Source organism: Phalacrocorax carbo, chromosome 2, assembly GCF_963921805.1.
Source record: "Phalacrocorax carbo chromosome 2, bPhaCar2.1, whole genome shotgun sequence".
NCBI classification, from domain to species: Eukaryota; Metazoa; Chordata; class Aves; order Suliformes; family Phalacrocoracidae; genus Phalacrocorax; species Phalacrocorax carbo.
The window spans coordinates 108,124,969-108,152,390 of record NC_087514.1 but is presented as its reverse complement, the minus strand read 5'-3'; the positions used below and the strand labels follow the sequence as shown (position 1 = coordinate 108,152,390).

Below are 27,422 nucleotides of genomic sequence, written 5' to 3'. Positions count from 1 at the left end.
CGGTAAGCACATCTTTTAATCAGATAATTTGGTGAGAATGTTGTTCGTTCCCTTTCTGCATATTTTTTCTGTTCCATTCCTTCCTTTTTACTCTGAGACATATCCTGGAAATAAGATCATACAGAAAAACAGGATCAGCAATATATTGTCATTAGAAACTTGCCACAAACAATAAAAGCCTTGCTAGACATATATTTGGCCTCAGCTGTGTCTTTCTGTGAAAGAAGGACACTGACATCAGTCCTAGGGGAATAAAGGTCCCCCTTAGGAACCTTGCAGCAAAAAAGGCATCAATCTGGGAAGCTACAGGCCACATGAAATTGAGGTTCGGCAGCCTTCCTAGAATCTGAGAAGTAGGACCAAGAAAGGAAAGAAGACATATCGGTTTATCAGGCAAACATCATGGAATCCTCTGTGTGTTACTGGAGTTCAAGCCTCCTTTTTCCCTCCCAGTGAAAGACTACAGGCTAATGACTGACTGGATTTATAAAGTACCTTTATAATGAAAAAAACCCATATTTATCTGGTTTGGGGTTTTTTCTCCCCCTTCAAACAAAAGAGTTTTAGAAAAAAATTTCATGTAACTTTCCTTATTTTTCTTACAGACATGAGAAGACTAAATTATTCTGTTCATTATTTACATTGTATAGTAATTACTTCCACTAACATTTTCTCCTGCTCTTTTTCTAACGATCAACATGAGCAGATGAGGAGGGGGAAAGCAGTTATCTATTTTTAACAATTTTAATTGCAACACTAACCCATTCATTTCCAGTTTCTCCATACTCTTCAGTTCAGTCTGTCAATATAAGCTGTTATAACTTCTATATATGTGCTTGGTAGGGATGATCTAAAATCACTAAACTGATAAATGGGAATAGGCCCTGTGACACACACACTTAATAAACAAAAGTAATGTTTTATGGTGTTACTCCTCCTCTGCTGAGAGTATTGTCTTTGCACCAGAGTCAGTAGAGAAGGATGTTAATTTTGCCTGATGAAATCCAGTGATGTCGTTTCAAACAATGCAGGGGGGAAGGCAGGGGAGAGAGATGGGTGGATTTAGGTTTCACTTTGCACTGGATTTGACTTTGCATTGAAGAAACTGAGGCTCATGGGTATGCATGGATCTTTTTTTTAATGGTTTTTTTAACCAACAGCTGTTGAAGGGGCACCTTCAGCAAAAAGGCAGTATGGGTATCAACATGCACAAACCTTAATGTCTGAGTTGCAGGCATGCTTGATGGTAAGAAATTCTCAGCTCCAGAAATGCTTTAGGGTCCTCATGTATTCAAAACATGGAAGATTGCACAGAGTTATTGGGCAGTGCAGCAATTTTTTAAACTTAATGCTGAATTAGTCATTTGCTACTTCAGCTGAGATCCATGCTATCAACCTTTGCTGGCTTAGCTCTGTCAGTCAGATTGCAATGAGATGTGATCTCTAACTAGCATAGCTGCACTGGCAAAAGCTGCCTGGAAAACATGGCAGAGCATTGCAAAACTGTACTCTTGCTAGTAGTTAGACTTCCAGAACAGGAAGGTTGCTGCAGGAGGAAATGATCTATGCTAGTAGAAGACATATTTTGCTTCTGTTAGCTCAGTCTGCATTGAGCCTTCTCCTGTATGCTCATTGGTATAGCTGTACTGACAGAGCCTAGAAAGTGTAGAACTCAGACTGAAAAGGCCTTTTGTTACCAAAATCTGTTACAAGGCATGGTGTCTTCCTCAGCAGCTGTAAATCAGTACAGTTCCAGGGAGGCTCAGGACCTGGCCCAAAGGTGACAGCTTTTCATTTCTGTTAGCATAGGGATCAAAACATAGAAAACCCCTAGCTGCAAACAACTTTACAACTGAAAGTTGGTATTGCTTCTCCGGTTTGCCTTCAAACTACTATTATGAATACATATTTATACAGTTCACTGCTCAGACACTTGCTGCATTTGGTCTAGCTATTTGTCTTTATGGCAGCAGCTCTCTGTTGGGCAGATCTCAGCTTCATAGTGGACTGAATTCCTCCAGCTTATTGTGCGTCTGGTGTGATTCAGGTGAAATATTGACAGAGCCAGAGGAAGACCTTTGCCTAACTGGTATGAGGTGAGAATTGCTGTTGCTTCTGTTCTCATCTTAGGCAGCAACCAACTTGGCTCTATTTATGGCCACACATCTGTGATGACAGGCAGCCTCTTGGACGATCACCACTGGCACTCCATCATCATAGAGCGCCATGGGAGAAACATCAATCTCACCCTGGACAGACACATGCAGCACTTCAGAACCAATGGAGAATTTGATTACCTGGACCTGGATTATGAGGTAGACAGTGACACTTGTTTGCTTTCATTCAAATTTGCTTTATGAAGATAAGTCCAATAAGAAGATAAAAGAAAACTAATACCATTTAAGATGTCTTGGTACTTTTTTGTACATGTGTTTTATTTATTTTTTCCCTTACATTTCCTGAAATTTTCTTACCAACACTGTTCTCTCTTAAGTGTAAATTAAGTTTCTCTTCATTAGTCTACCAGATCCCATCTGGTAAGAGTAATTTCAGCCTTTTGTTTTAAAATGGGACATCTATGTTATTCAGCAAGCTAAGCATACACTACTTTAAAAATATCTAAAAGCAGCTGTTGTAAGTGGGAAGTGGATTTTAAAAAGTATCATACAATCTGTTATTCCATTCAGGTGATAATTTTGCACGTGAATCAGAAAGCCTTGTTCTCTGGCGACAGTATTTATTTTTAGCAAAGCAAGCAGATTCAAACCTTTTTACAAATATGGAACTTGATCTTTCTTGTCTTAGGTAGGTAGGCCCTTCCTTGATTTTTCAAAAATATGCCATCCGTAACTTCTTTTTATAGAGAAGTAATGAAAAGTTTGGAAAGTTCTAAGAAAACTTCTGTTTATTAGTCAGGTTAATGCATATAAGTGTTGGTAGTAAGTAAATGTGGATTTGTTGTTTCATTACACTCTGTCTTCTGCTATTATGAACTTGTTCAATTCCTCTAAATTTTTATATGGACTTCAGCATGTTAGTTATTGCTAACATTGTATAATGATTTTCTTGCACTCTTTGCTGTTTCTAATGAGAATTAATGTGGTTGGCTGAGCCAAATACATGTATTCCCATCCTTGCAACTTTTTAAGCAGTGAGAGGGAATCAAAATAATGTAATGCAGAAAAGTTTGATTTAACTTGTGTGTTGATATTTTTACAAACAATCATTTGATCATGAATATGGTATGAATATTTGAAAAAAATTATTTTAAATGTTACCAAATCAAATATCTACTTATATCCCAGCAAATGTTTATGAATGCTTTCTTTACTAGCAGTTATAATGAGAAGATATTGAGCAAATTTGCCTGTACCTCTATTACTCATCAAGCACTGAAGATCTGAATTGAGCTACTGAAAACTCACATAAATAGATTTTATGAAAGATTTTCAAGTGAGTGAACTACAGAAAAAGTTAGGCTGAATGCCATAAGCCAGGGTTGGGCAATTTTTGCACCTTTTTTTTTAAAAAAATAATATATATAAACATATCTATATATTTGTAGCGTGTTTACATAAGAAATATATTTCATACAATGAATTTACCCCTAGTCAGAGCAGAATCCAGGAGATTCACGTTCCCCTCTTCTCTGACATTAAAGACCTCATTGCAGTTCTCAAAAGGTATATTTCAGTCTGCCTGTACATGGATGTGCTCGTGTTTAATGGAACTTATTTGTGTGTGTGTGTATACATGTTTCTGTGTTTCATATAAATGCAAGAGCCTTAACCGTTTCTCCTGCCTTTCGTCTCAACTATCTCACTGACTTTGGAGATAGCCATTGCAGACTAAACTTAAATGTGTTGCCCTTGTGGATTAATCACAGTGGATAAACCTGAAAGATTCTAGTTTCTAGGTTAATCTCCTTCAGAAACGTTAAGTAAGCACAAAAGAGGAATAGATGTTAGTGCTGACTGCATTTCCAAGGTTAAAAAAAAGAATCCTGTGAGTCCCTCTTAACTTACTGTCATGGTACGCATTTTTTCCAGGTTTTCTCCTTTTCTTCAAAATGTTTTCCTTTCCATTTTCGCTTGTCCAAACACACAAATATAACATGCAAAAAATGTTTAACAGCAATTAAAATTTTACAGTCACATTCTCTAGTTCATGTAAAGTGCTGCATCTTCTCTAAAGTCATGTCAATTTATAATACCTGAGGATGTGTCCCACAAAATGCTTTTACATAGCTGGTATGTGCTGTTTATAAAGATTTTGGTCTTTCAGCTGTATTGCTTTAATTCTTCTTACATGCCAAGTCAAAGCCTCATCTTTGGAATAGAAAGCGATATCTTACATGCTTTTCAAATGGAAAATGTGTCCCTAGAGCTGCATTTTTATGCTGTCAGTAATAACAAATGCAATTAACAATATGATATTTAAAAGCTTGGCTCGCCAACTCTCAGCAACAGACTGCAAGTAGACACTTTTGTGAGCATTTGTGGGGCAGAGAAGCTAGGTGTCATTACTATTTATGCTGTCATCTATTGGATATAAATACTTAACGTAGATAATCTCATGAGTCCCTTAGTCTTCACATTTGGGCTACAAAATATTAATGGAAACATGTAGCATTTATTAACTTTCAAACATTTCAGAAAAGACCCTGATGCAGCAGAGACCTGTATAGTCTCTATGGAGTGACAGGGAGAGACTTCATAAGAGATGAACATTTTTAGTTTGTAAAATATTTGTTTTTCTTAATTTTTTAGCACTAGAGATTCTGGATAACACAGTCTTTTAGGGTAATGAAATTCAGCATTAAGAGAAGGACAATTCCGGTCGTTGTTTTCATCTTCTCTATGGATTTGATTTGGCCTGTTGAGTCATGTGGTAACTCCTCATTGACTATAACTACATGATAAAAGCATGTTCTCAGTAGTGGAAGATGCCTCTGTCTAACAGGGGATAGCATCTTTAACTATGTAATTCTGTAAAGTTCTTCTAGGTGAAGTAGATATATAATTATGAAAGGAAACAAATGGATCGTATTGAAGCCTGCAGCTGCTGTGTTGTAGTCTGAGTTCTGGCACACAGTTAGAGCTGAGTGAATTATTTGAATCAGGTTATCTGCCTAATTTCATGTCTACTCTTGTTTAGAATAATATTGGTATGTACATTTATTCCAAGTTCTTTGAAATAGGTATTGTTTAGTAGGAATCAGAAGAACAGTCCAGATATGTACAACCGTGATGTGTGTCTGCTTGCTATTTGGACAATTGTAATAATACTTGGGATTTACTGCCATAAATATTTGCAATCACAAATTCATTACAGATTTTTTTTCTGCTTTTGCAGTGCTTATTTGATACTTCCTTTTTCTGTAAGCAGTGTTGCCAGATCTCTCATTTGCCATATTTGAGTGTTCAAAGACAGCAAATACATCTATGGCAAATTTGTTTAGAAATCTTTGCCCTCCAGTAACTATCTACCATTTTCTGTTTCATTCAAAGATAACCTTTGGAGGCATGCCTTTTTCTGGGAAGCCAAGTTCTAACAGCAGGAAAAATTTCAAAGGTTGCATGGAGAGCATCAACTACAATGGCAATAATATCACTGACCTTGCCAAGAGGAAGAAATTGGAACCTTCTAATGTGGTAAGAGCATACTTCAATAGTCATCTAAACTCTGCTTCTCCTTCTAAAGAAGAATAGGTTTGTGATTGTGTGTAGCTGAAATCCTTGTGATATACTAGAATGATATAGAACACAACACAAATTTTATCGCATACCCAAAGATCTTATTGTATGTACGTTTGTGTGACTTTTTTTCATCATTTCATCTGAGCATTTTACTTCTGGGGTCCCTTTTCATCATTCCAAAATTATCCTTCAGTATCAAATATCTACTTTTTAAAAGAAAATAAGCTGAACCAATAATTACTTCTTTCCTTTTCTCCCAAATTATAGTAGCCCAAAACCAGCACAGAGAGGATTTATTGTTAAATCAATTGCAGCTTTCTTGTGGCTTTAAATCCTGGTATCTTCCATCCCTGCAGAGCTAGTTGGATTGCTGGAGTCTTTGGAAGGGAATGCTTCTATAGGCCTTTCTGATAGCTCTGAAAAGCCTCAGGATATTAGACTTAAAAATCATTATTTAGCTTACAGAACTTATTAACATTTTATTCTATTTTTTCTCTTGCTTAAATATTCAGAGTTGCTTTCATGTTCAAACTTGCGGCTTTATGGGCAGGGTGATTAAGAAAGAATGTACTTTAATTACTGTACTTTTAAAGCTCTAAATGTTCCTAAAATTGCTTGCTGGCATACAAAGGCAATGTGGGTAAGAAACAAATGTATTATTGCCATGAGTCTGAGATGGTCTCAATAAGTTGTTCAAGGCTCTCTTCTGTACAAGTTTACAGCCTTCACATAGTCCTGCAAACAATATGGTTCCACTATTGCTTTTCTCTTTATGTAAGAAATAGTAAAGATTTACATAATGCAGTGATGATGGAGTGCAAAGGACTGACTACCATTTGATTACTCCTTGGATAGTAATACTGATGTTCCATATAATTGTATGAACACTACGGCTAAATGGTTGAGGTAATACAAAGGGTAATTTTGAATATGTGATGTTTGCCTATACACACTCAGTCATACAGCCTGATATTTAGAACCTTTCCTATACATCAGTTTCTTCAGCATTGTCAAAGGCAAACAGCATGATATATATGCCGTGGAGAAAGACTCCACTTTTAGAATAGTTTTGACCCAGTTGCATTAACTCCTGTATTTTTTACTTTTTTTTTTTTCTCCAAAATTGCCCGTGCTTTCCTGCCTGCAGTCCATTTTAAGCTTGTCATGTAACCATGATTTTCAAGGATTGATGCCTGATTTAGAAAAGGATCATTGTAGAGAAGTAATCTTTCCATTTTGCACAGTCAAGTCCACTGCAAGTTAGTAGGACATATTCTTAAAGCCTCTTCCTGAAAATAAGTGTTTCTTAAGGGGTTTCTGTAGTGCAAATCCTATCCTTGCAAAAGAGTGGCATAGCTAGCAGGCCTGTAAAGTGTCTGTAAAATCATCTGTCTGGTTTTTATTTTTTTGTTTGTTTCTTTGTTTTTAAGATTCTGTTACTTGTAACATGAAAATAAAATACACATAAGAAGGTTTGGCAGTTAGTGCTACATCAAGAGGCTATGGCATGCTAGTTTAATTTGATGGTTCTGTTGATTTCCAATTAGAGAATGGCTATTAAAATAGAAGTGACCTTTGTTTTCAGTAGAATTACTTAAATTGTTTCAGCTCTTCAAAAGCAAAATCAAATTTACTCTAACTGAATCAACATGGATTTTTGTGTTTCTAACAAAAGCTTTTTTCCTCCTAGTTTTTAGCCTGGTTTAGCACGAAAAACAGGCTCAGTTGAGACTACTGTTGTTGTTCATCATGTTTATGATGATGGCACATAAGCAATCCAACAAGGATCAAAGCTCCATTGTAGGAGATCCTGTACAAACCCATAACAGTAAGCACACTGTGCCCTAAACAGTGTATTATCTGAAGAAGCAAGACAGACAAAATGTAATGAAGTGGAACACAAGCAAAGTAATCAGTATGGTGATGAGACGTATCATAAGGGGGGAAGAAATAGAGGAAAGAAGGATATTAAAGAGGTGTGAGACAGAAGAAAAAAATCTTACATGTGGCTAGTTGAATTTCGGAAGTCACACAGTGAAAGGGAGTTGTTGAATTAATTGTATAGAATAAGGAGGCCTAGAGAATCAAAGATGATAATCATATGATGATCTTTATTTGTCTCTGAAGAAAATTAAAGTTAAAAAAATGGTCAGGTCTCATATCCATAGGTGTTATGAGCAAAAAGCACCATCAAGCATCTCTTTATTTTATAGAAAAGTAAGAATGTTAAAGAAAATTTAAAAGTATTCTGAATTTAGATAAAGTTCAAAACTGACTTTAATAACATATTTCTCTTAGATTTAGAGGGTAAGAATAAGGGAAAAAGAAGTTTGGCAGTCCTTTGTGATATATAAAGTGGCAACAGCTCTTTGGGAAGAGCGAGTCAGGTGAATGGTCTTGAGCAGTTATTGTTGTTCTTATTTAGGACTTTCATTACCTTGCATAACTGAAGAATATTGACCCTTTTTCCACTAGTGAGAAGAGACTAGAATATGCAGCTAAAAGTATAAGTCCAGAGAAGTTTGAGTTTAGGAATTTAGTCATTTTATCAAATTTTCCTACTCAGAGGTATATTAAGGGCAGGCAGTATGAATACTAATTGTATTTAGTTTCCAGAGAATAGTCTCTCCAATTTTAAAGACTGTAACTGAAAAATGCTGAGAGGAATCCTATTTGCTACTTTCCATCCTTACATCCACAAGGTCTGTGCTCCACCCACTTCTGCACCTCCTATGCCATGTATTTCTGAGTGCAGTCACATACAAACTCAAGATGAGCCTTCCTTTAAATTACTTATATAAGTGAACATTAAGTTAAGCTCAAAGATGAGTAATAAGCTATTTTGAGAAAAATACTGAAATAACATGATAAGCATTAGCGTACAGTACATTGCCTGTACTGTATAATCCATCCTGATTTAACAGGTATTGTAGTCTTAATAAACTCATTACTTCTCTTTTGGGAGCTATGTATTCAGCCAGTAGCTCTATTAAGTTTTAAGACCCAGTAGTATTTCCACAAGGGATAACATCTGAATGTGGATAGGCAAAACTGATTTATAAGAAGTAAACATGAAGCTAATTTGCAGCACAGATTAAAGGTCATGATGCAAAGCTCAAACTACCCAAATGAAGATGTTTTCACCGTTTCCCTTCCAAACTAGTATGAAAAATTCTATGATAAGACAGTTTAAGTATAAATACCCAGTATATGGTTGTCTTCCAGATGTCACTGCCCAGCAAGTCACTTGGAATCCATGGAAAAGGATCTCTTCCTCTCAGAAAAATGGGGATGCTCTTACAGACACAAGCTGCAGATTAGCTCAAACACTTGACCTAGACCTAGTGAGCAATCTATATCAGATGGGATTTACTTAAGAGTTGTCTTGTGAATTACAGTCATAGAGGGAATCAGTAATCCAGTTCAGATTATTCTAAATAGCTCACTAGGGAAAATACTAGCTAGCAGATAAATTAGAATGATATGTTACTTCCTCAGTAAATCTTTTATGCAGTTAGGCTGTTCATAATAAATGCATTCACCAGTGTGAAAAAGGATTTGAATTCATTTGGTGCCATTAACTTTAATAGGCGTTATACATGCAAGTATCCCGTGCATCAGGATGACAGGAGAGTGTCAATTGGACATGAAAGCCTTCTTGGTATGAGGAAATTTTTAGTTCCTCTCCGTAACAAGGCAGCAAACGAAGTCTTAAAAACGTGTAACAAAATGCTTTCTGAGCACTACTTAACTGGCATCTGTGACTAACTGTGAGACATCAGCTCTTACAAAATGCTGTTACCTTCTGTGTCTACAAAGGACTGCCTTAACCACATAAAAGAGGTTGTTTCTAATCCATAGCATGACTATTACACTGTGAATGCTAATAAAGGTTTACAGAGGGTATTTCAGCCACTCTCCAGCATTTTTTTTTAATGTAAAGCTTGTGGTTTAACCAAAAGTATTCTGTAGCACACTTGGAAATATTCAGTGTAAAACTATTCAAACAAATGAGTTAACTGTTTTGATTTAATGCTCAGTTGGCTGAAAACTTAAAATCTCTAGGCAACTTTTAAACCAAAAGAACCCAGAATAGCCAAGCAGCTTAGCACCGAAGGAGATAAGGGGAGGTCTTTTGCCTTTACTCAGAAAAGAGTTGTAATTTGTCTCATCACGCTGTAATTTAAAAGCTTCCTGTAGTTGTTTTAGCTGTTTTAGATATTATTAGTTATCCATGGAACATGGGTTTATGAAAAGAACATGGTTTGTAATGCTGAGATTTTATCATAAAGGTAGGAACAAATCTTTTAGGAGATCAGTATAAAGAAATCTATTCTCTAGTTCCAGATTATTGGAAACATCAGTGTTTCTTAATTAATTCTTAATTCTTAATGATGGAGGCTGCCAACCTGATAGTCTAGTTGCTACTAGTTCTACTGGCCTTCATAGGTAGACTGTGTGGCAGTACAACTTCTGACACTCTGTAGGAAAAAGATCAGAAAGGTTATGCAGAGAAATCTAAGAATCTATCTGAGTGCTCAAGAGACTATTATTTTTATTCATTTAGTATTGACATGGAAATACTATATAAGAAACTGAAACTGCCACACAGGTTGTATCTTGCTATGACATAGATAAGGTGTTTTCTGATGTGTTGTTCTTTTAAAAAGTGACAGGCGTGGACATTGGTAAATGAGTGCTAAATTTTGCTTCCTTATTGGTGTCATTAGCCCATCTCCAACTGAAAACAATTACTTCTGAAAAAAATTTACTTAGAACTTTCCTCCCACACATTTTCAGACATAAAGTTCCTATCTTGCTTCCAAATTCTCTTACTTCCAACAAGATGAACTTTAAGATGCATTTATACACTATGAATACAAAAACGTGTGACATGATTGCTTATATCAGGAAACCAGTAATATGGAGTTTAAAAATATTCATGTGATAAAGATGTTGAGTGACTCCTATTGGGATTTTGAACAGCGCGTAGGTGAACCTCATCTCTAAACATCTAGGTACCTCCAAAAATGTTGTTCAACCCTTAATATCTTTTTAATGTACTAATAAATATCAAAGGAATTGCTATCTTGATCATGGTAGTAATTTCCATACTGCACCAGATAAAATTCTTCCTTCTGAAATTGCCGCATAGTATCCATCTGCCACAGTGCATCAGAAAACCTAACCATAGAATAGGATCCACTTTGCCACACCCTAGAGGAATTCTTCAGCAGAGGAAGTTTTCCTATTATATTTGCCTTGATGCATTAAAAAGTCAATTCTGGACAGAGATTGTTACAAATTGTTTCTGATTTCTAAAGAAAAAATGGTAATATTGTGGTCTTCTGTGAGAAATGACAGGAGAACCAGAGTGAAAAATTAATGTCCCTTGTTCTAGTCTTGTTTACAGATGCATTTTAAAGCCTTGGAAATCAATAAAGTTGACTGGATTTTTGTAAATTTCCCAAAGAATAAAATTTTACAGTGTGAAAACTGCAGTTTCTTTTACAGAGCAAATTATTGACTCACTACAAATATTAGGCATTGTTCATGATCAGGTACTCCAACTCCTTCTGCTTTATGAAATGAAGTATTAGCTTATCTAGTATTATCTGTTAGAAAACATTACAGAGAGGCTAACTCTTCATGAGGTGTTATACATCCTTCTTTCACCACCTCATGTATTGTATTGATTGACACATTGTTGTAAGGGTATTTGGAAAGCTGTATTTTCATAAAAGGATGGATTACTGCTCTGTTATAGGCCCCTATGGTGACCATGAACAAGCCCAAGTTTTGCTGTGATTCATTTCTTCGTCTTTGAACTGGGAATATTAATGCTTTCATCTAAGCTTTATCTTAGTTAGACTATAACTCTTCAGGGCAAAAACTGCCTCTTATTGTGTGTATGTACAGTACAAAATATAATGGGACTACTGCTAGGCAAAACAGAAACACCAGCAACAACATAATAGTTACAATAATTATATTAATAACACATTTTACATGCAATTAGCATTGATCACAGGAGTCTCTAGGTTGAATTAAACCTAAAATACTTTTCTAGATGTAGCTATTAATTTAGTGGAATCTTACCGTTGTGCTTATGTTTTTGCTTCTTTTGTGTTTTACTTAGGGAAATTTAAGTTTTTCTTGTGTGGAGCCACATACAGTGCCTGTCTTTTTCAATGCCACCAGTTACCTTGAGGTTCCTGGTCGTCCAAGCCATGATCTGTTTTCAGTCAGTTTCCTTTTCCGAACCTGGAACCCCAATGGACTTCTTGTCTTCAGCAACTTTGCAGATGACCTGGGGAATGTGGAGATTGACATAAATGAGGGCAAAGTCAGCGTCCATATCAATGTCACCCAAGTGAAGAAGAACCGAATAGACATCTCATCAGGTAAGTGGGTTTTTTAATTGGTGTAATTTTTGTTGGTATAGGACCTAAAAATTAGAACATAATTTTACAAAATTTAAAATTTTAAATTGCAACTATAGAGTCCTTTATCGTATGTTTCACTAAGAGGTAGAAGAATACTAAAACAGTTGTTAGACTGAAAAAGAAGACAAAAATATTCTTCATTCTGTCACGAAAACCAGAAAACGTATCACCCCTTATCTGTGAGGCAGCATTGATTCTTATTTTCTTTCTTCCATCTGTCTTGCAGTCTTCTCAGCAAAAATATTTGGTTTCAAAAGGAGAGGGCACTCCCTTGTTGCAAGTAGCCTATAATTAGGCTGCTCCTATTACTTCCTAATAATTAGGAAGCTCTCAATAAAAAAATAAAATTAAATCTATTTGTTTTAACCAGAATGCTGGCATGAAAAATACTGTGGCACTCTCTTAAGTATGCTGTACAGTCATGATGGAGAGGTACCAGACCTTTCAGAACCTAAGGAGGTTGTGGAAAATACTGGGTAAAAGCTAAGGATTAGGTTAGTTTCTGGACAAAAGGGTGTGTGTTGGTATCAGTTGAACAGCCTTTTAAAATTACTTGATACTTCTGATAAACTGTACTGTCAGTCTAGATTCTCTATGGACATTTCTGGATCAGCTGTAACCAATAGGGTGTTAGCTACATCATGTCAATTAACACTTTTTCTCAGTAATATCATGACCTACTCATGGGTTAGAAAATACAGGGTTGCTTGCAAATGGATCTAGCTCCACATAAAAAAACCCCTGTGATTATTTGAAGTAGCATATATGGCAGTCTCATTTCTTAGCCAAAAAAAGGGATGCTTCATTTTGCCTGAAATCATCTGTGGTTACTATTTTTTCCTTAATTTCATGGTGGAGGTATTTCAGTCTTCATCAACAGGATTGATATACTGGTGTAGCTCTGAATGAATACATTGTCTACATAGTCATATAAACAGGGACTTGAAGAAATGTAAGAAAAAGAAAAACCCCACCTTTTTAATGAGAAAACATGTGAAATAGGAAAGTAACATTTCATTTGGCAAGTGGACATTTTTGTGAGTTTTTTCTTTTCACCCCATGAATGAAATAGAGCTGAACATGAAATTTAATTATTTTAAAGATAGAACTGAATAAAATATGAATAATAACAACTAAAAATCAGAATTTACCTATTTTGTAAAATTATAATGTTTTTATGAAAACTACATATCGCCTTCCATCATTACAAATTTTTTAGCACCAAAAATCGTTACCATAGATTAGAAGTTAGCTTTCATTGCCTTTGTTATATAAATACACTCAAGAAAGAATTAAGTAATGTTTTGGTAATACAGCAGGGTCTTGAACAAGAAAGTTTTGTTAAGGTTGCTAGTGCATCATAACACATGGAATTATCACCCTCATTCTTTCTTCCTTAGCTCTACCTACCACAAATCCCAGTATACAGACAGAATCGGCTACCCATGATACTTCCTCAAGAGCTTCCTTGTGCCTTTTTGGTCCAGGGAAGATTTCAGTGCTGATATAGCCAAATATCATGGGAAATAGGAATTTCACTGATTGGCCAATAATTTTGCCCAGTGTATATATTGAAATGAAACCATTTTCAGATTCCATTAAGTTTACATTCTGTAAACTAAACACATGTGAAAACTGTTAATTTGCTATTCTGCTTTCTCCAGACCTTCACCACCAACAACAAAAATTCCCCAACTACTGTGATGTAAGACCAGTGTACTGATATTCTGACTTTCTTCTGAAATATTCTGAATTGAATATTCTTCAGAGAATCTTTCCAATCTGTATGATCATTTTACATAATAGCCCAAGAATCATATACAGCCATTAATTTTTGTAGCCATGATGCTGTTCTTTACCTCCACACAATCCAGTATCTACAGACTACAGTTTGAATATCTTAGAGTCAGTAGTTTCCTTTGTTATTGTAATTTGTTGCATAATAAAAAGGCATTTATTATTTAATAATATTTTTATGGACTTTTAATGTTTTTGTTATTGTTAATAATAATATCATAATATATCGTATTATATAATATATAATGATATATTGCATAGCTTTCCTGGGAGAGCTTTGATTTATTTTAATATTTTGTTGCAACAGGCATTTCAGTGCCTGTGAATTGTGTGTATGAACACAAGAAAGCAAAATATGGCATCTGCCAGGGAAGGCTGCAGAAGGAATGCTGCTGTTGTATGGCAAATATCACAGTGACCTTCTTGTTCCGTTCTTGTGCAGGGAATTAACAGATGTCAGCATATAAACCTGCTGAGTTTATGTAGAAGTCAGTGGTCTGCCCTTGGCACAAAGATTTCTGACTGCTGTGGCCCTATAGCTATAAGATGCGCACTTTTTCAATGTTCCTTTTTACTGACAGCTGGCAAAGTGGAATTTTCTGTAGTCAAGTGTGCAGCCTTCTAAGTAACTTCATGTGTAGGGTATGAATAATTAGATTTCTGTCTGCTGGGAAGTATGCACCCTGGCTATCACAGAGAATTAGGCTAACTGAAACCACAGCCTAGATACAGCTGTGTTTATTTCATAGCTTTTCCTGTCACCTGTAATTGCATGTTTTCATTGAAGGAATCCAAAGTCTCTTAGTCCTTATTCTATATACCTCTCATAATTTACTAACTTACTTTCATTAGCAGCTTTTTATGTCAGCTTTCCATGTTAACATGGGACATCAGCGGTTCATTCTGGGGCATAGTCTGATGCTGGTTATAGAAATAGTAGTTGAACTGACTGTCAGGAATGACATGACTATGCTGATATGCAGGTGGCAGAGTTTGTTCTTGTGCCTCTCTGCACTAAAGATACTGGTGTGGACCAGAGTTCTGGTTTGTCTGTTTTTCAGTGTCATAATATTCCTTAAACACCCTAAAGCTGCACACACTGACTTGGGGAGCTCTAACTTAACATGAGTGGAATTCAGATAAACAGGAGAGTCAAGCCTTCCAACGTATCAAATACAGTTAAAATTCCACCTTTCTCACTGGCAGCTGGGCACTGCAAACCTCCTTACTGATTTACTTTATGAAGTCCTTTGTGATGCCTGGGAGGGATCAGAGAGTATGTGAAAAATATTTTCTTGTTGGCTTGACGGCACTTTCATACCTAATTCATTTGAACATTTTGTTTAAGGAGAGAAAGGCAGCTGCAGTTTTCAATATTTTGATGATGCTTTACAAAAAAAAAATGCATAGAAGCTACAATTAAAGGAGCTGCACTTCTAGTACCATATACTACATGGACCTGTGTTTACTATTTAACCTATAGTCAGTAAGGTGAATAGTTTACCAAACGCTGTAAAAAGTTTTGTAGACAGCTGTAAGGTTTACAGGCAAGAACATCAAATAGTCAGCAAGCAGAATCAATTGACTGTTGTCATGGTTTTGGCTGGGACAGGGTTAATTTCCTTCACTGTAGCTGGTATAGTGCTGTGTTTTGGATTTAGTATAAGAATAATTTTGATAACACACCTATTTTTGTTTGTTGATGAGCAGTGCTTACGCTAGTCAAAGACTTTTCCAGCTTCCTATGCTCTGTCAGGGGCACAAGAAGCTAGGAGGGGAGGGGGCACACCTGGGACAGCTGATCCACACTGGTTGGGGGGATATTACATACCATATCACATCATGCCCAGTATATTAACCTGGGGGGTATTTGGCTGGGGAAGCAGCAATTGCTGCTTGGGCCTGGCAGTGTTGGTCACCAGGTGGTGAGTGATTGCATCACTTCTTGTTTGATTGGTTCCACACCCAATCCCACCTCCCCAAGTTTCACCTCTCTCTCTATTGTTATTTTCCTTTTCATTATATTATTATTGTTATTGTTACTATTACTGTTTTATTTTCATTCTTAAGCTGTTCTTATCTCAACCCATGTGTTTTCTTACTGTTGCCCTTCTGATTCTCTCCCCCATCCCACTGGGGTGGGGGGAGTGAGTGAGTGGCTGCGTGGGGCTTAGTTGCTACCTGGGGCAGAACCACAACAATTGTAAAGTAGAGTGAGAGCTACTACTACTCTGAAAAATCAGAAATAGAGGTTTATACTTTATTTTTTATGCCAATTAATTCTACTTTTTCTATTTTATATAGTGAAAGGATACAATACTCTAAGGTGGTCAAATAGAAAGCATGAAAGCAAAAAAGCTTAACTTCTGTGTAAATACAGTGACTATGAGAGGTTTACATAGCATGCTGTGGGAAAACATTTGGATCAATAGTAGGCAATTCATGGGAATCATGAAGCAGACGTTGCTTTGCATTTAAAATCACAGACATGAAGAGTTGCCATCAGGCAGTCCATTCTTAGCGCTTTTCTTTGTCTCCCAGAGATCCTTCCCTGCTCACACCAATTGTCTGTTCTTGTTTTGTCAGGGTTAATTTTTTCACAGTGTTAGCAGATCACAGCAAGAGCTCTTAGGTCTTATTTAATGTTATTCCTTGGTCTTCCAAAAGGCACTAAACTGTTCATTTATTTAACTGCCTGTTCTCCCCACTGGAGATTTCACTATATTCAATTCTTCCTGAACTTCTCTCAGTTATTTAACTGGTCTTCATTATCTTTAAATGGTATTGTGTACCTGAAGCTTCTTCACTCATTGTTTGAAGTTCAATATTATCTTCAGCCTAAGCATGAGACATTCCTTCTGTCATGCCAACTTTCATTCTATTGTTGCTAATTTTAAAAAAATCACAGGTATTTGATGTTAGCATTAGCAGTTCCTAGATAACTTTCTATAGATCACTTGTTTTGCAAAAATGCATTTTGTTTTTTTCTTTAATGATGTTAGATGCCATTTATCCTGCTGCTCCATTCATGCCCCAGTCACTTTCAAACCTCTGCCTCATCTCTATGAATCTGATTAAAGCATGTAAACATATCTGTATTATGAAAATTTCATATAAATTTTGTATGTGATGAAAAGAATCAGGGATGATGACATATATTGTAGTCCAGTATGTATGATTTTTGTGTTACTAGTAAAAGGCTTTGTGCTGATCTGGCAAAGCAGAAGCTCAGGTTTTACTTCACCCAGCTGTTGCTTGTTTAACAGTGGCCAAATGACTAGTCCCTGACCTGTCCTGGGCTTCAGCTTGGTCGATGATAAAGGCAACAAAGTAATAGATTTTTTTACGATGTCAATAAGGTATACACTCTTTTGCCCATAACACAATTTTGAGCGTAACAGAATATTTTACTTTAATATGCAGTATTTACTTTATTTAAATTTTATTTTATTTATTTACTATATTAAAAGTATTTACTTTAATAGCTTTCAATTTGTAGTATGTATGAAAGGGACAAAGATGGTTACTGCTTGTGGTTATACTTACTGCCTGATTTTGCTTACTGAGCAGATTTTTTTCCTTTCTTCATGATCTTGACAGTTGTTCCTTGAAAGCAGGTCTCTAAACAATAAAAAACGCCATCCTTCCCTGCCCAGTATTCTGTTAAGTGTCCAGTAAGCACTGTTTAGCTGTGAACAGACTGCAAAGTTGTCATACAAAGTCAATGGCCTTTCATTCTTGCTTTTTCTCATGTTAATCTTATTTAGACACTACCACTATTTGACTGATGAGAGTTGTATTAATAAACTTGCTGTTAGTAAGAGGAAAATCAGGCCCACTGAGAGCTGAAATAAAGTTTTAATTAGAAGAAATAAGCTACTGACTGTGCAGAATTACACAGGTGAAATACTTAAAGCTTGTGTATAAATCAAGAGTTAAACTTCCTATTGACTTTTTCTCTGCAGAGTAAACTGTGATTAATATCTTCACAGTTCTGTATGTCCCAGCATAGGGACTAATAATAGGAGAGAATCTCAGAAAACAGTCGAGATTTATCTTTACTGCTCCATATAGTTTTGGACTAAATTCTGCTTTTGGCATCATGGGATTCAGGCAAACTTCCTCAAAATTGCTTATTTTACCCAAGGGATTGATGGAAGCAATGCTAGGCTGAGAAGATGGAAGAAAGAAGTGTTCTTGCTTTCTTTAAGAACTTGTTAAAAGCAGATTTCCAATGTAGTTTTGCATACCAAAGGATTCAGATATTCTGCTACAGTATTAAAAGTAATTTAGCTCTAGTATATGCGACCTGTTTACCCTAAGAACCTACTTAAAATTTGAGATCTTGCAATTAGGATTTTAAATTATTGATGATGATGTATTTATTTATAAGATTTAACAAGTTGTCTTCTTTCTTGAGCACAGAAGAAATCAGCAACTGGAAAATGTCATACTCCCCCATTTCTCTTTGCCAGAAAAACTGTTACAAAGCTTTTCCCAAAGCCACATATGAATGCTGTTCAGTGCAGGGTTAAGCCGCAGCCCATGTCCCAGTTGCTTCCTTTTCTTCTACTTAGTTGTATCTACCTGCTTCAGCAACTTAACCCAAATTCCTTCCTAATGAAACCAAACTTTTCTCAAGCTTTCCACATGGGGAAAAATTGGTAAACCATTAATAAACATGAAGAGTGTTGCTTTGCTCAAAGAAACAATAGTAACATTGAAAATAGCACTCCTGAGGAATCATCTAATGGTTTTCCAATGTTCCTACCAGCAAACCCCAAATCCCTGTTTCAATATAGCAGAGAACAGCTCTGCCTCTTGAGAAAAGGCAAAGTTTTCACAATGGCAGATTCTAAAATACTCTCTTGATTTAACCTCTGATTACTTTCTCACTTCTTGTCTTTTCATAGACAGCTTTGACCTTCCATATCTAAACATTCTCTGCTCAACTTAAATACTAGAGGCCCTGTGAAGATCCCTTGGATTTTACCCTACAGTACAAATGATAAATCACTGAAAAAGGACATAATCTCCTTTGGCCCATAATATCTTAAAACAAGTTTTCAGTGTGTCCAAAATCTTTTGCCATTAAATTGAATTCATCTGCTTGGAGCTCCTTTTTTCCTCTTCCAACTCTCCTAATTAACATCTTGTTCTGTATATCAGCTGCTGCTCAAGGCTGTCTTCAGTTCCCCCTGTCAACCATAAACTTATTAAAACTAGGGATATGAATATCTTTTTGACATATTTATCTGTATTAAATAAATCTGACTTCTCCTCATGGAGCCTCTCTGGGAAGCTTTCCACCCTTCTGTCTTTCTACTAGATCTCAAGTCACCTGAATTGCAGTTCATTTATATTTTAGACCTTGGGTTAAGATAACATCCTTCAGGTAATAAAATGTCTCTGTCTGACAGATCTAAAGTGGTACTCTTCCAGTGACAATTCCCAGGGGCGTTTTACATGGGAATCAAGAAGTATTTTTGCCTCTGTTACTAAATGAAGGTTTAAATAGGGAATGTGTATACACAGAGCAAAAGTGCTTTTCTGGTGGGAAGATAACATTTCCCATCAGGTCTTTTCCATATTACTGATAGTGGTTATACACTGAATGTTAGTAAGTGGAGGCAGATACCCATGAGGCACTTGTCAGCATGATCGAGATGAGAGACAAAAATTCTGTCTGCAAAAGACAGCATGATGACTTAGCATCAGAAGAGTCTGAATATTAGAGTATTATTTTCTTCCCAGATAGCCTGTTTTGTCTCTCTGCTTCTCTCTGTATGTTTATTTTTGGCTAATGACTTTAGCAGTGAATGCAGCTACATGAATAGGTATTTGTTGTTTTGAATTCCACAGAACTGAGAAACTGACATGCTTGTAGTAGTTACTGTTTTTTATTCTATGTGTTTTTCTTGTAGTCTGGTTTTGCACCTTGTTACAGTAGAATCTCAAACCAGTCAGAACAAGAAATGTACTTCTTGACTGCAGACTTTTCCATCTAAGAAAACTGATGAGTTGAATTCAGGTTTTTCTGAATTCTGCTTCATCTGTCACTGATTTTTCGCTGGAGAGTTGCTTACCAAACACAAGTTATGCATTCTAAAACATACACGGTACCATTTTCAGATACTTCATCAAGAGTAATGTAACGCCTTGTTGGTTGCGCTAGTACCTTGCAAGCATGGAGGAACCTGAGAATCAAGAAAGCAGGCTATTCTCTTTGAACAGGCTTCCTAAATTTATACAGGAGGCTTAAGTTCAGTTTACTTGTTTTGGCCTCATTTCCTCTGGGCTGTAGAACAGAGTTAAGAAGGAACCTTTGCATGTCGTTGTCTATTTCAGCACTGAAAGATGAAATTAGGTTTTTAGAACTAGCATTTAAAATGTCACTGTGTTGCACTGAATTTCATTCAGGAAAAAGGTGCAACAGACAAAAGTAAAATGATAACTTTAACTTTCTGCTAGAAGGAATGTAAATTATGTGAGTATTGCTGGACAGAACTAGTAGGAGATTTATCCTTTTAATTCTCTTTTAATTCAGTAAGTTTGACAGGAAGCAGAATCAATTTTAGTTGCTTTCCATGTTGCCTTTGCTTACCCCATCCACATCAGTTACTTCCAGCCTGGTTCTAGTCAAGTCAGTGAAAATTTTGCTTTTAACTTCGATGGATGAAAGTTAAGCCCCTTAGCACTGAATGCTACAGAGTACCCGATATTTTGCAGTTACCTGGAGAACATAGGTTTTTACTTAAGTGGGTCCTCTGTCTGCATATTTTTGCTGAATACAGAATAACATGAATAGACATGTCTCTGAAGATTGTTTTAGCAAGCCAAGGATGCTTAAGTTAAAACCAGCATTACCTCTTGGGTCAGTAAGAAGGTAACATTGGAAAGGACATGGCAAAATAGACTTTTGTTTGTGTTTTAAAGTCTTTCAGGATTTACATGTGCTGACTGAGCTAAATGTGGGGTGGTTTTTTTTCAATTATTTTCCTTTTAGATTAGTAATAAAGAAATAAACAAAAGGATACAATAGAGACAGGAGCTGTAGTTACATTTGTTGTGTATATGTGCATCCTGACAGCAGTATCCGCAGGACACCATTGAGTATTCATATAATATAAAGGGAGATGAAGGGAATGTTTTCTACTATCTGAAAGACTGGATATCAGAAATACTATGTTCTTTACGCCAATTTACTAGTTTTGCCACCTCTGCCTGCTCTTCTGTAAAGGTGGCTCTTTGAGAAAGCCCGTTTCCAGGATGCACACATCTATGCTGAACATGGCTTGTCAGAGATGGCAACGTGATGGTAACCTTACAATAATGTCAGCCAGTTCTTTGAGCAGTGGCATCAATACCATCCAGCACCATTGGCTTAAATTTCCTAATTTTGTAAAAGCCCTGTTAATGACAGCATGAGATGGTTCCTGTAAACTTTTCTGTAGATGTTAATATAACATTAAAAATGTGATTGGACTTCATGCTATGTTAACTCTTTAATTCACCTTGTGGTGGATTTAATTTTTACTGGAAACCAGTGAGATAATATAGGAAATCTATGTGAAGTCTGTTTTTTACTTCACTTCTATTTCAGAGAGAAATAGTTGGCTAAGCACATCTTGTGATGACCCAGCATATGATTAATCAGCTATAATAACTTAAACACATACTTCTACTGCCTACTTAGTCTGGCAGTTATGGTATTTTGTAAATGGCTACAAGTAAGTGGAGTGTCGAGGATAAAAGCAATGCACTCATCATTTGATAGCATAAGTTGTAGCCACTGAACATATGTATACGTACCATTGTGCATATAGCCATATATCAGAGAGTTTACTCAGCTAATTTGCCAACTATGGCATACAGGAAGTTCACAGAACATCAGTATTTGGTGAAATAGTAAAGCCATTTGAATGGGTTCAGGAGACCCATGGTAGACAGCAGGTGAGTCTACACTCTGAGATCACTCCTTGTTTCATCTCAAGGTCCTGCTGCTCTGACTGACCCCTCTGGAAACAGCCTGTATCACTCTTAGAGTATCGTCTTTCAATGGAATCAATAGTTTTCCCACCCTCAGCACTGAGATCCAGGAATAGTTCAGTGGTTAGACTGGTCCAGAGCCTATTACAATAGACAGTATGGACAAAACATCAGCTTTTACTCTGTCAACTTGGCTTGCCCTCCAACACTTTTCTGCAAGGGTCTGTCCCCGTACAGACTCTCATGCTCCCCACCGACCCTTTCTGATAAACAACATAGAATCATTAAGGTTGGAAAAGACCTCTAGGATAAAGTCCAACTGTCAACCAAACACTACCATGCACTGAAGTGCCACGTCTACACATCTTTTAAATACCTGCAGGGATGGCAACTCTACCATCTCTCTAGGCAGCCTGTTCCAATGCCTGACCACTCTTTCAGTAAAGACGTTTTTCCTAATATCCAATCTAAACCTCCCCTGAATCAGCCTGAAGCTGTTTCCTCTCATTCTATCGCTAGTGACCTGGGAGAAGAGACCAACACCCCCATCGCTACAATCTCCTTTTGGGTAGTTGTAGAGAGCAATAAGGTCTCCCCTCAGCCTCCTCTTCTCCACGCTAAATAACCCCAGTTCCCTCAACCTCTCCTCATAAGACTTGTCCTCCAGACCCTTCACCAGTGTCGTTGCCCTTCTCTGGACATGCTCCAGCACCTCAATGTCCTTTTTGTAGTGAGGGGCCCAAAACTGAATACAGTATTCAAGGTGCAGCCTCACCAGTGCCGAGTACAGGGGCAGGATCACTTCCCTGCTCCTGCTGGCCACACTATTCCTGATACAAGCCAGGATGCTGTTGGCCTCCTTGTCCACCACAGCACACTGCTGGCTCATGTTTATCTGGCTGTTGACCAGCACCCCCAGGTCCTTCTCCACCACACAGCTCTCCATCCACTCCTCCCCAAGCCTGTAGTGTTGCATGGGGTTGTTGTGACCCAAGTGCAGGACCCAGCACTTGGCCTTGTTAAACCTCATACAATCGGCCTTGGACCATCGATCCAGCCTGTCCAGGTCCCTCTGCAGAACCTTCCTACCCTCAAGCAGATCAACACTCCCGCCCAACTTGGAGTCGTCTGCAAACTTAGTGAGGGTATACTCAATCCTGTCATCCAGATGATTGATAAAGATATTAAACAAGACTGGCCCCAACACTGAGCCCTGGGGAATCCCGCTCATGACTGGCTGCTAACTGGATTCAACTCCATTCACCACAACTCTCTGGGCCTGGCCATCCAGCCAGTTTTTTATGCAGTGAAGAGTACACCTGTCCAAGCCATGAGCGGCCAGCTTCTCTAGGAGGATACTGTTGGAGACAGTATCAAAGCCTTTACTAAAGTCCAGGTAGACAACATATACAGCGTTTCCCTCATCCACTAGGCAAGTCACCCTGTCATAGAAGCAGATCAGGTTGGTCAGACACGACCTGCCTTTCATGAAGCCATGCTGGCTGTGTCTGATCCCCTGGTTGTCCTGCACATACCTGGTGAGATCACTCAGGATGGATGTCATTGCTTAAAAAGTGCAAATATCACAGGGTATGAGGTAACCTTCTTACTATTAATCAGTTTGTAAAGAGATATCCTTTTTTAAAATCATAACATTATCAATGTGCCTCAGACCCAAAGAAGGACATGTGGGGTCAGAAGGAGAGCCAAACTGTTGTGACAAGGTTGCTGTAGCCACGGTCATGTAACGATAATCATATGAGAGGCATGAAACAAGTTAGTGTTGCACATGGCTTACATAGTATGGGCATGTGTGTCAACAAGATGAAGCTCCAGAGAGTGTGTACTGATCCAGAGACCCCTCCACATGCTGTATAGTGTGGGCACAAATGGATTGTAGGGACCAGCCATGAACACTGCAAATGTGAACTGTGATGGGCAAACTGGCAAGGGGAACATAGATCGTTCCTTGCTCCTGGTTACAAAGGCAGCAGAGACACAGCCTATGTTGTTTCAGAAAAAAGAAACCACAGCAGAAAGGGTGCAGAATAGAAGGTGGCTTATAGATGTAGAAGCAAAGGGAAAGTCCTCAGTTTTGGATAAATGGCCTGGTACTGCTTAGTTTACTCAATATTCATTGTTTCAGAGAGGAACTGGTGGGTACAAAACCTTGCTGGGATAGGAAAACAATTGTTGTTATGGGTAAAAAAAAAAAAAAAAAAGGCGGGGGGGAGAAAGAAGAAAAAATGCTGGAGACCTAATCTCTGCTTAGCAAATAGTACATTATTTTTCTGTACACTTAAAAAACATGCTTAGGGACAGACTGGGAGATCAAAGGTCTTGAACCCTCATTTGTACAATACTGTTGCTTACATGTACTATGTAATAGTGTTTCAAAAAAAGGGCACAGATTCTGCAAGCAGTGGGCAGCATAATATTGTGCAGAACCACTGTGGGATGAAGCTATCAACTATGTAAATTAAAACTGCCAGTGCTATCTTTTCACCTTTTATCTTCTCCAAATGCAAGGCATAAAAGGAGATTTTCTTTACTTTTAAAGTGGGCGTTTGCAGCTTTTGCACTAGTAGTAAAACCAGGAATACTCTTTCTAGTGCAAATGTCCTTGAAACTCATTTGAGTTTGCAAGGAATTTTGCAGTTTTGAACTTTTATTCTTATTTATTACTAATCCTTGGGTAGGTGTCCCACAATACCTCTAGCCAATTACTTAGAGAAAAATAATTAAAAGTCATTGTAATATCAAACAAGGTTGTTTTGTGTGGAGAAGCATGGCCTAATTACAGGCATGGAACGTTAATTTATGTGCTGGGAACTGACACTCAATATCTTCTTTTACATTGCTATTCAGGAACCTGGGCAAATAGATTATTATCTGTGACAGGTCTCTGGCAGTCCCTCTTGGTTTGGCAGTGTTATTTTAGAAAGGGGAGTGAGTCACTTTTGTATATAATGAAAGGAAAAGTTGTCAAGCATCCATACATATTTTATGCTGCTTAAAACTTAAGTGCTAGAGGAAAGATTCTGTTTTCAGTCATACCATTGTAAATTCATAGTGCTTCTGCTGACCTCCAGGTTTGCATCAATGACACAGAATGACATCTAACTCAAAAGATGAATTCCATTTTTTACATGGGCAATGCAGCTCTTGTAAGTCAGCTTAGCCTTTATTGGGGTTTGTGGTTTTTTTTGTTACTACAGTCATCCACAACTGTGATGTATATTTTGGCATTTTCTACTGACATTGACAGAACTAAAAGAAATTTCCATCAAAGTGCTCCTTGAAATGGCATCAGGTACAGTCCGCATTGTCTGGGTTTTTTCAGCTTAGTTCACAGAAGTGGTTACTCTTAGCTGCAAAAATAGACTCAGGAAAAAACCATTTTCTAGTTGTATGTTGCTGGCTCTACCTTTACTTTGGTCTTGAAAAAGATGGTTAGTCCCTTCAGGCATTCTTTTCATTTTCAAATGCTGCTGAAGCAGCAGCACATGAGCACTGAGGTGAAACAGAGCGGCACAAGTCCTTTGGATTCCATAAGCTGACTGGCAGATGATATTGTCTTTAAAAAAGCTTGCTCATTAAGTTTATGTATTTGATAGGGGGAAAAAAAAAATCTCAATTCCCTTGCTGTGAAGCAGCCACTATAAAATACATAGTTTATTCTAATAACAAGTAGGATTTTATGGAATGGTTTCACTGAGGACAAATACTGAAAAATCTACACATTTCCTTTGTAGAATACTTACATACTAAAGAAAGACATGTATAGAGGCATGACTTATCTTCTTTTCCAAGAAATACATGTATATACAACATTTGAAGGATCCATTCTTTTAAAACGCAAAAATAACTTTTGTTTTCTTTTTGCAGATTTGAAATAGTGGAACATCATAATACATGCCCTCAGAAATGATGGTTTCATTCATTAATGTTTTGTAACTGTTCTAACAGCACATTGGTACATGCATCCAACTGCCAAGTAGAATCAACTTTACCACAGCCCTAGCACAGAGGTTTCTAGCAGAACAAAATAACATTCTTAACATTCTGGTGTTGGAGACAATTACCTGTGAAAACAGGAATAGCAATTCCTATGTCTCTAGGATCTGAAATTTGCAACAGAAGGCTGACACTATTGACAGTACTGAATCTGGAACAGAATAATGTGGTGCTGAGGCATGTTTGGGAGAGTTAGGCTGTATCCTATGGTGTTGGCAACAAGTGATATGTTTGATCAAATTTACTGTGCAATAAAACTTTGCTGTACGCTGTCCAAGAATATCTGGTCCCAGGGGAATGACCTTCATGTTCTGTGCCTTGGTGGATGCTTCAGTACTAGGCACAGCACAGCTCTTTCTTCTTAACCTTCACTGGTGCCTGGGATGAAATTCATTTGGGATGAAACTCTGACTCAAATGTAGTTCATGGGACTTTGCCTGACCTCAGTGGAGATACTGTTTCATTCCAACCTTGAGCAGTGCTTCCACCAATAATTTCAATAATATTCTTTTCCTAGAAAGAAGTGTAGTCTGTGTGTTTCAGGAATGATTACTTATACCCAGTTGTAAAGTATTGTTATTCACTTACTGTAGTTTTTGCAGTTATAAATGAGTTGCAATTGCAGAAAGAAACATCCTTGTTGGTGTTTAGTTAAAGATGCCTGAGATACTGAAAAACATTCTTACAAATATCTATATTTAAGAAATGCTCACTTTTCTTCATTACAATAGAAAGCTGTAGGCATAAAACATTATGACCCAACAAATGTTCACTAATTCTGTTCCTTATAATGGAGAAAGAGCAGTGTTAAACTTTCCCTGTATCTGGTACAGTTCAAAAGAAAATTTCAAATCATGCTGTGGCCTAACCTGTCAGGATTCATTGGTAAGAAGTTAGCAAGTCCTAACTCTTGGAGTCCAAAGGCATGTTTATTCTCATTCCTCACAGAAATCAGGAATAACAATAAGGAATAGTATATGTGTAATATAATACAACATATCCCACTAAATTTACAAGTAACCTCCTTGCAGGACAGCTCAGGATGCTTAAGGCCACATGAAAGAATATTACTTAAAAAAAAAGTTCCAAAAATTCTAAAAGCTAGAGAATGCTGTTTTATTGGCAGACCACTTTAAAAAAACACAGAAAATTACTGGAACATTTTGTTTTCCTGAATGTGCTTGATTTTGGCTGGGATAGAGTTCTCTTCACTGTAGCTGGTATAGTGGCGATGGCCCATTGATGCTTTAGTTGTTAAGTAGCACCTACAGTACTCGGGGACCTCTCCAGCTTCCCGCGCTCTGCCACGTGGGCAAGAGGCCGGGAGGGGCAGGGCCACGGCCAAGACAGCTGACCCAACTGGCCAATGGGATGTTCCATACCATGTGACGCCATGACCAGTATATTAACAGGGCAGTTGGCGCGGGGGGGCGCGGTTGCGGCTCGGTGACTGGCGGCGTCAGGTTGGCACGTG

The 27,422-nt window shown here is 37.4% G+C and overlaps 1 protein-coding gene across 1 annotated transcript in view; it reads left to right on the top strand.

The window, feature by feature from the left end:
- The window catches only part of CNTNAP2 (contactin associated protein 2), a 1,195,621-nt gene that overhangs the window by 578,677 nt on the left and 589,522 nt on the right, over positions 1–27,422 (top strand). Inside the window, exons 6-8 of the mRNA XM_064443813.1 lie at positions 2,131–2,315; positions 5,511–5,654; positions 11,839–12,103. Of these exons, the coding sequence (XP_064299883.1) occupies positions 2,131–2,315; positions 5,511–5,654; positions 11,839–12,103 (594 nt within the window). The remainder of the gene's footprint in view (positions 1–2,130; positions 2,316–5,510; positions 5,655–11,838; positions 12,104–27,422) is intronic.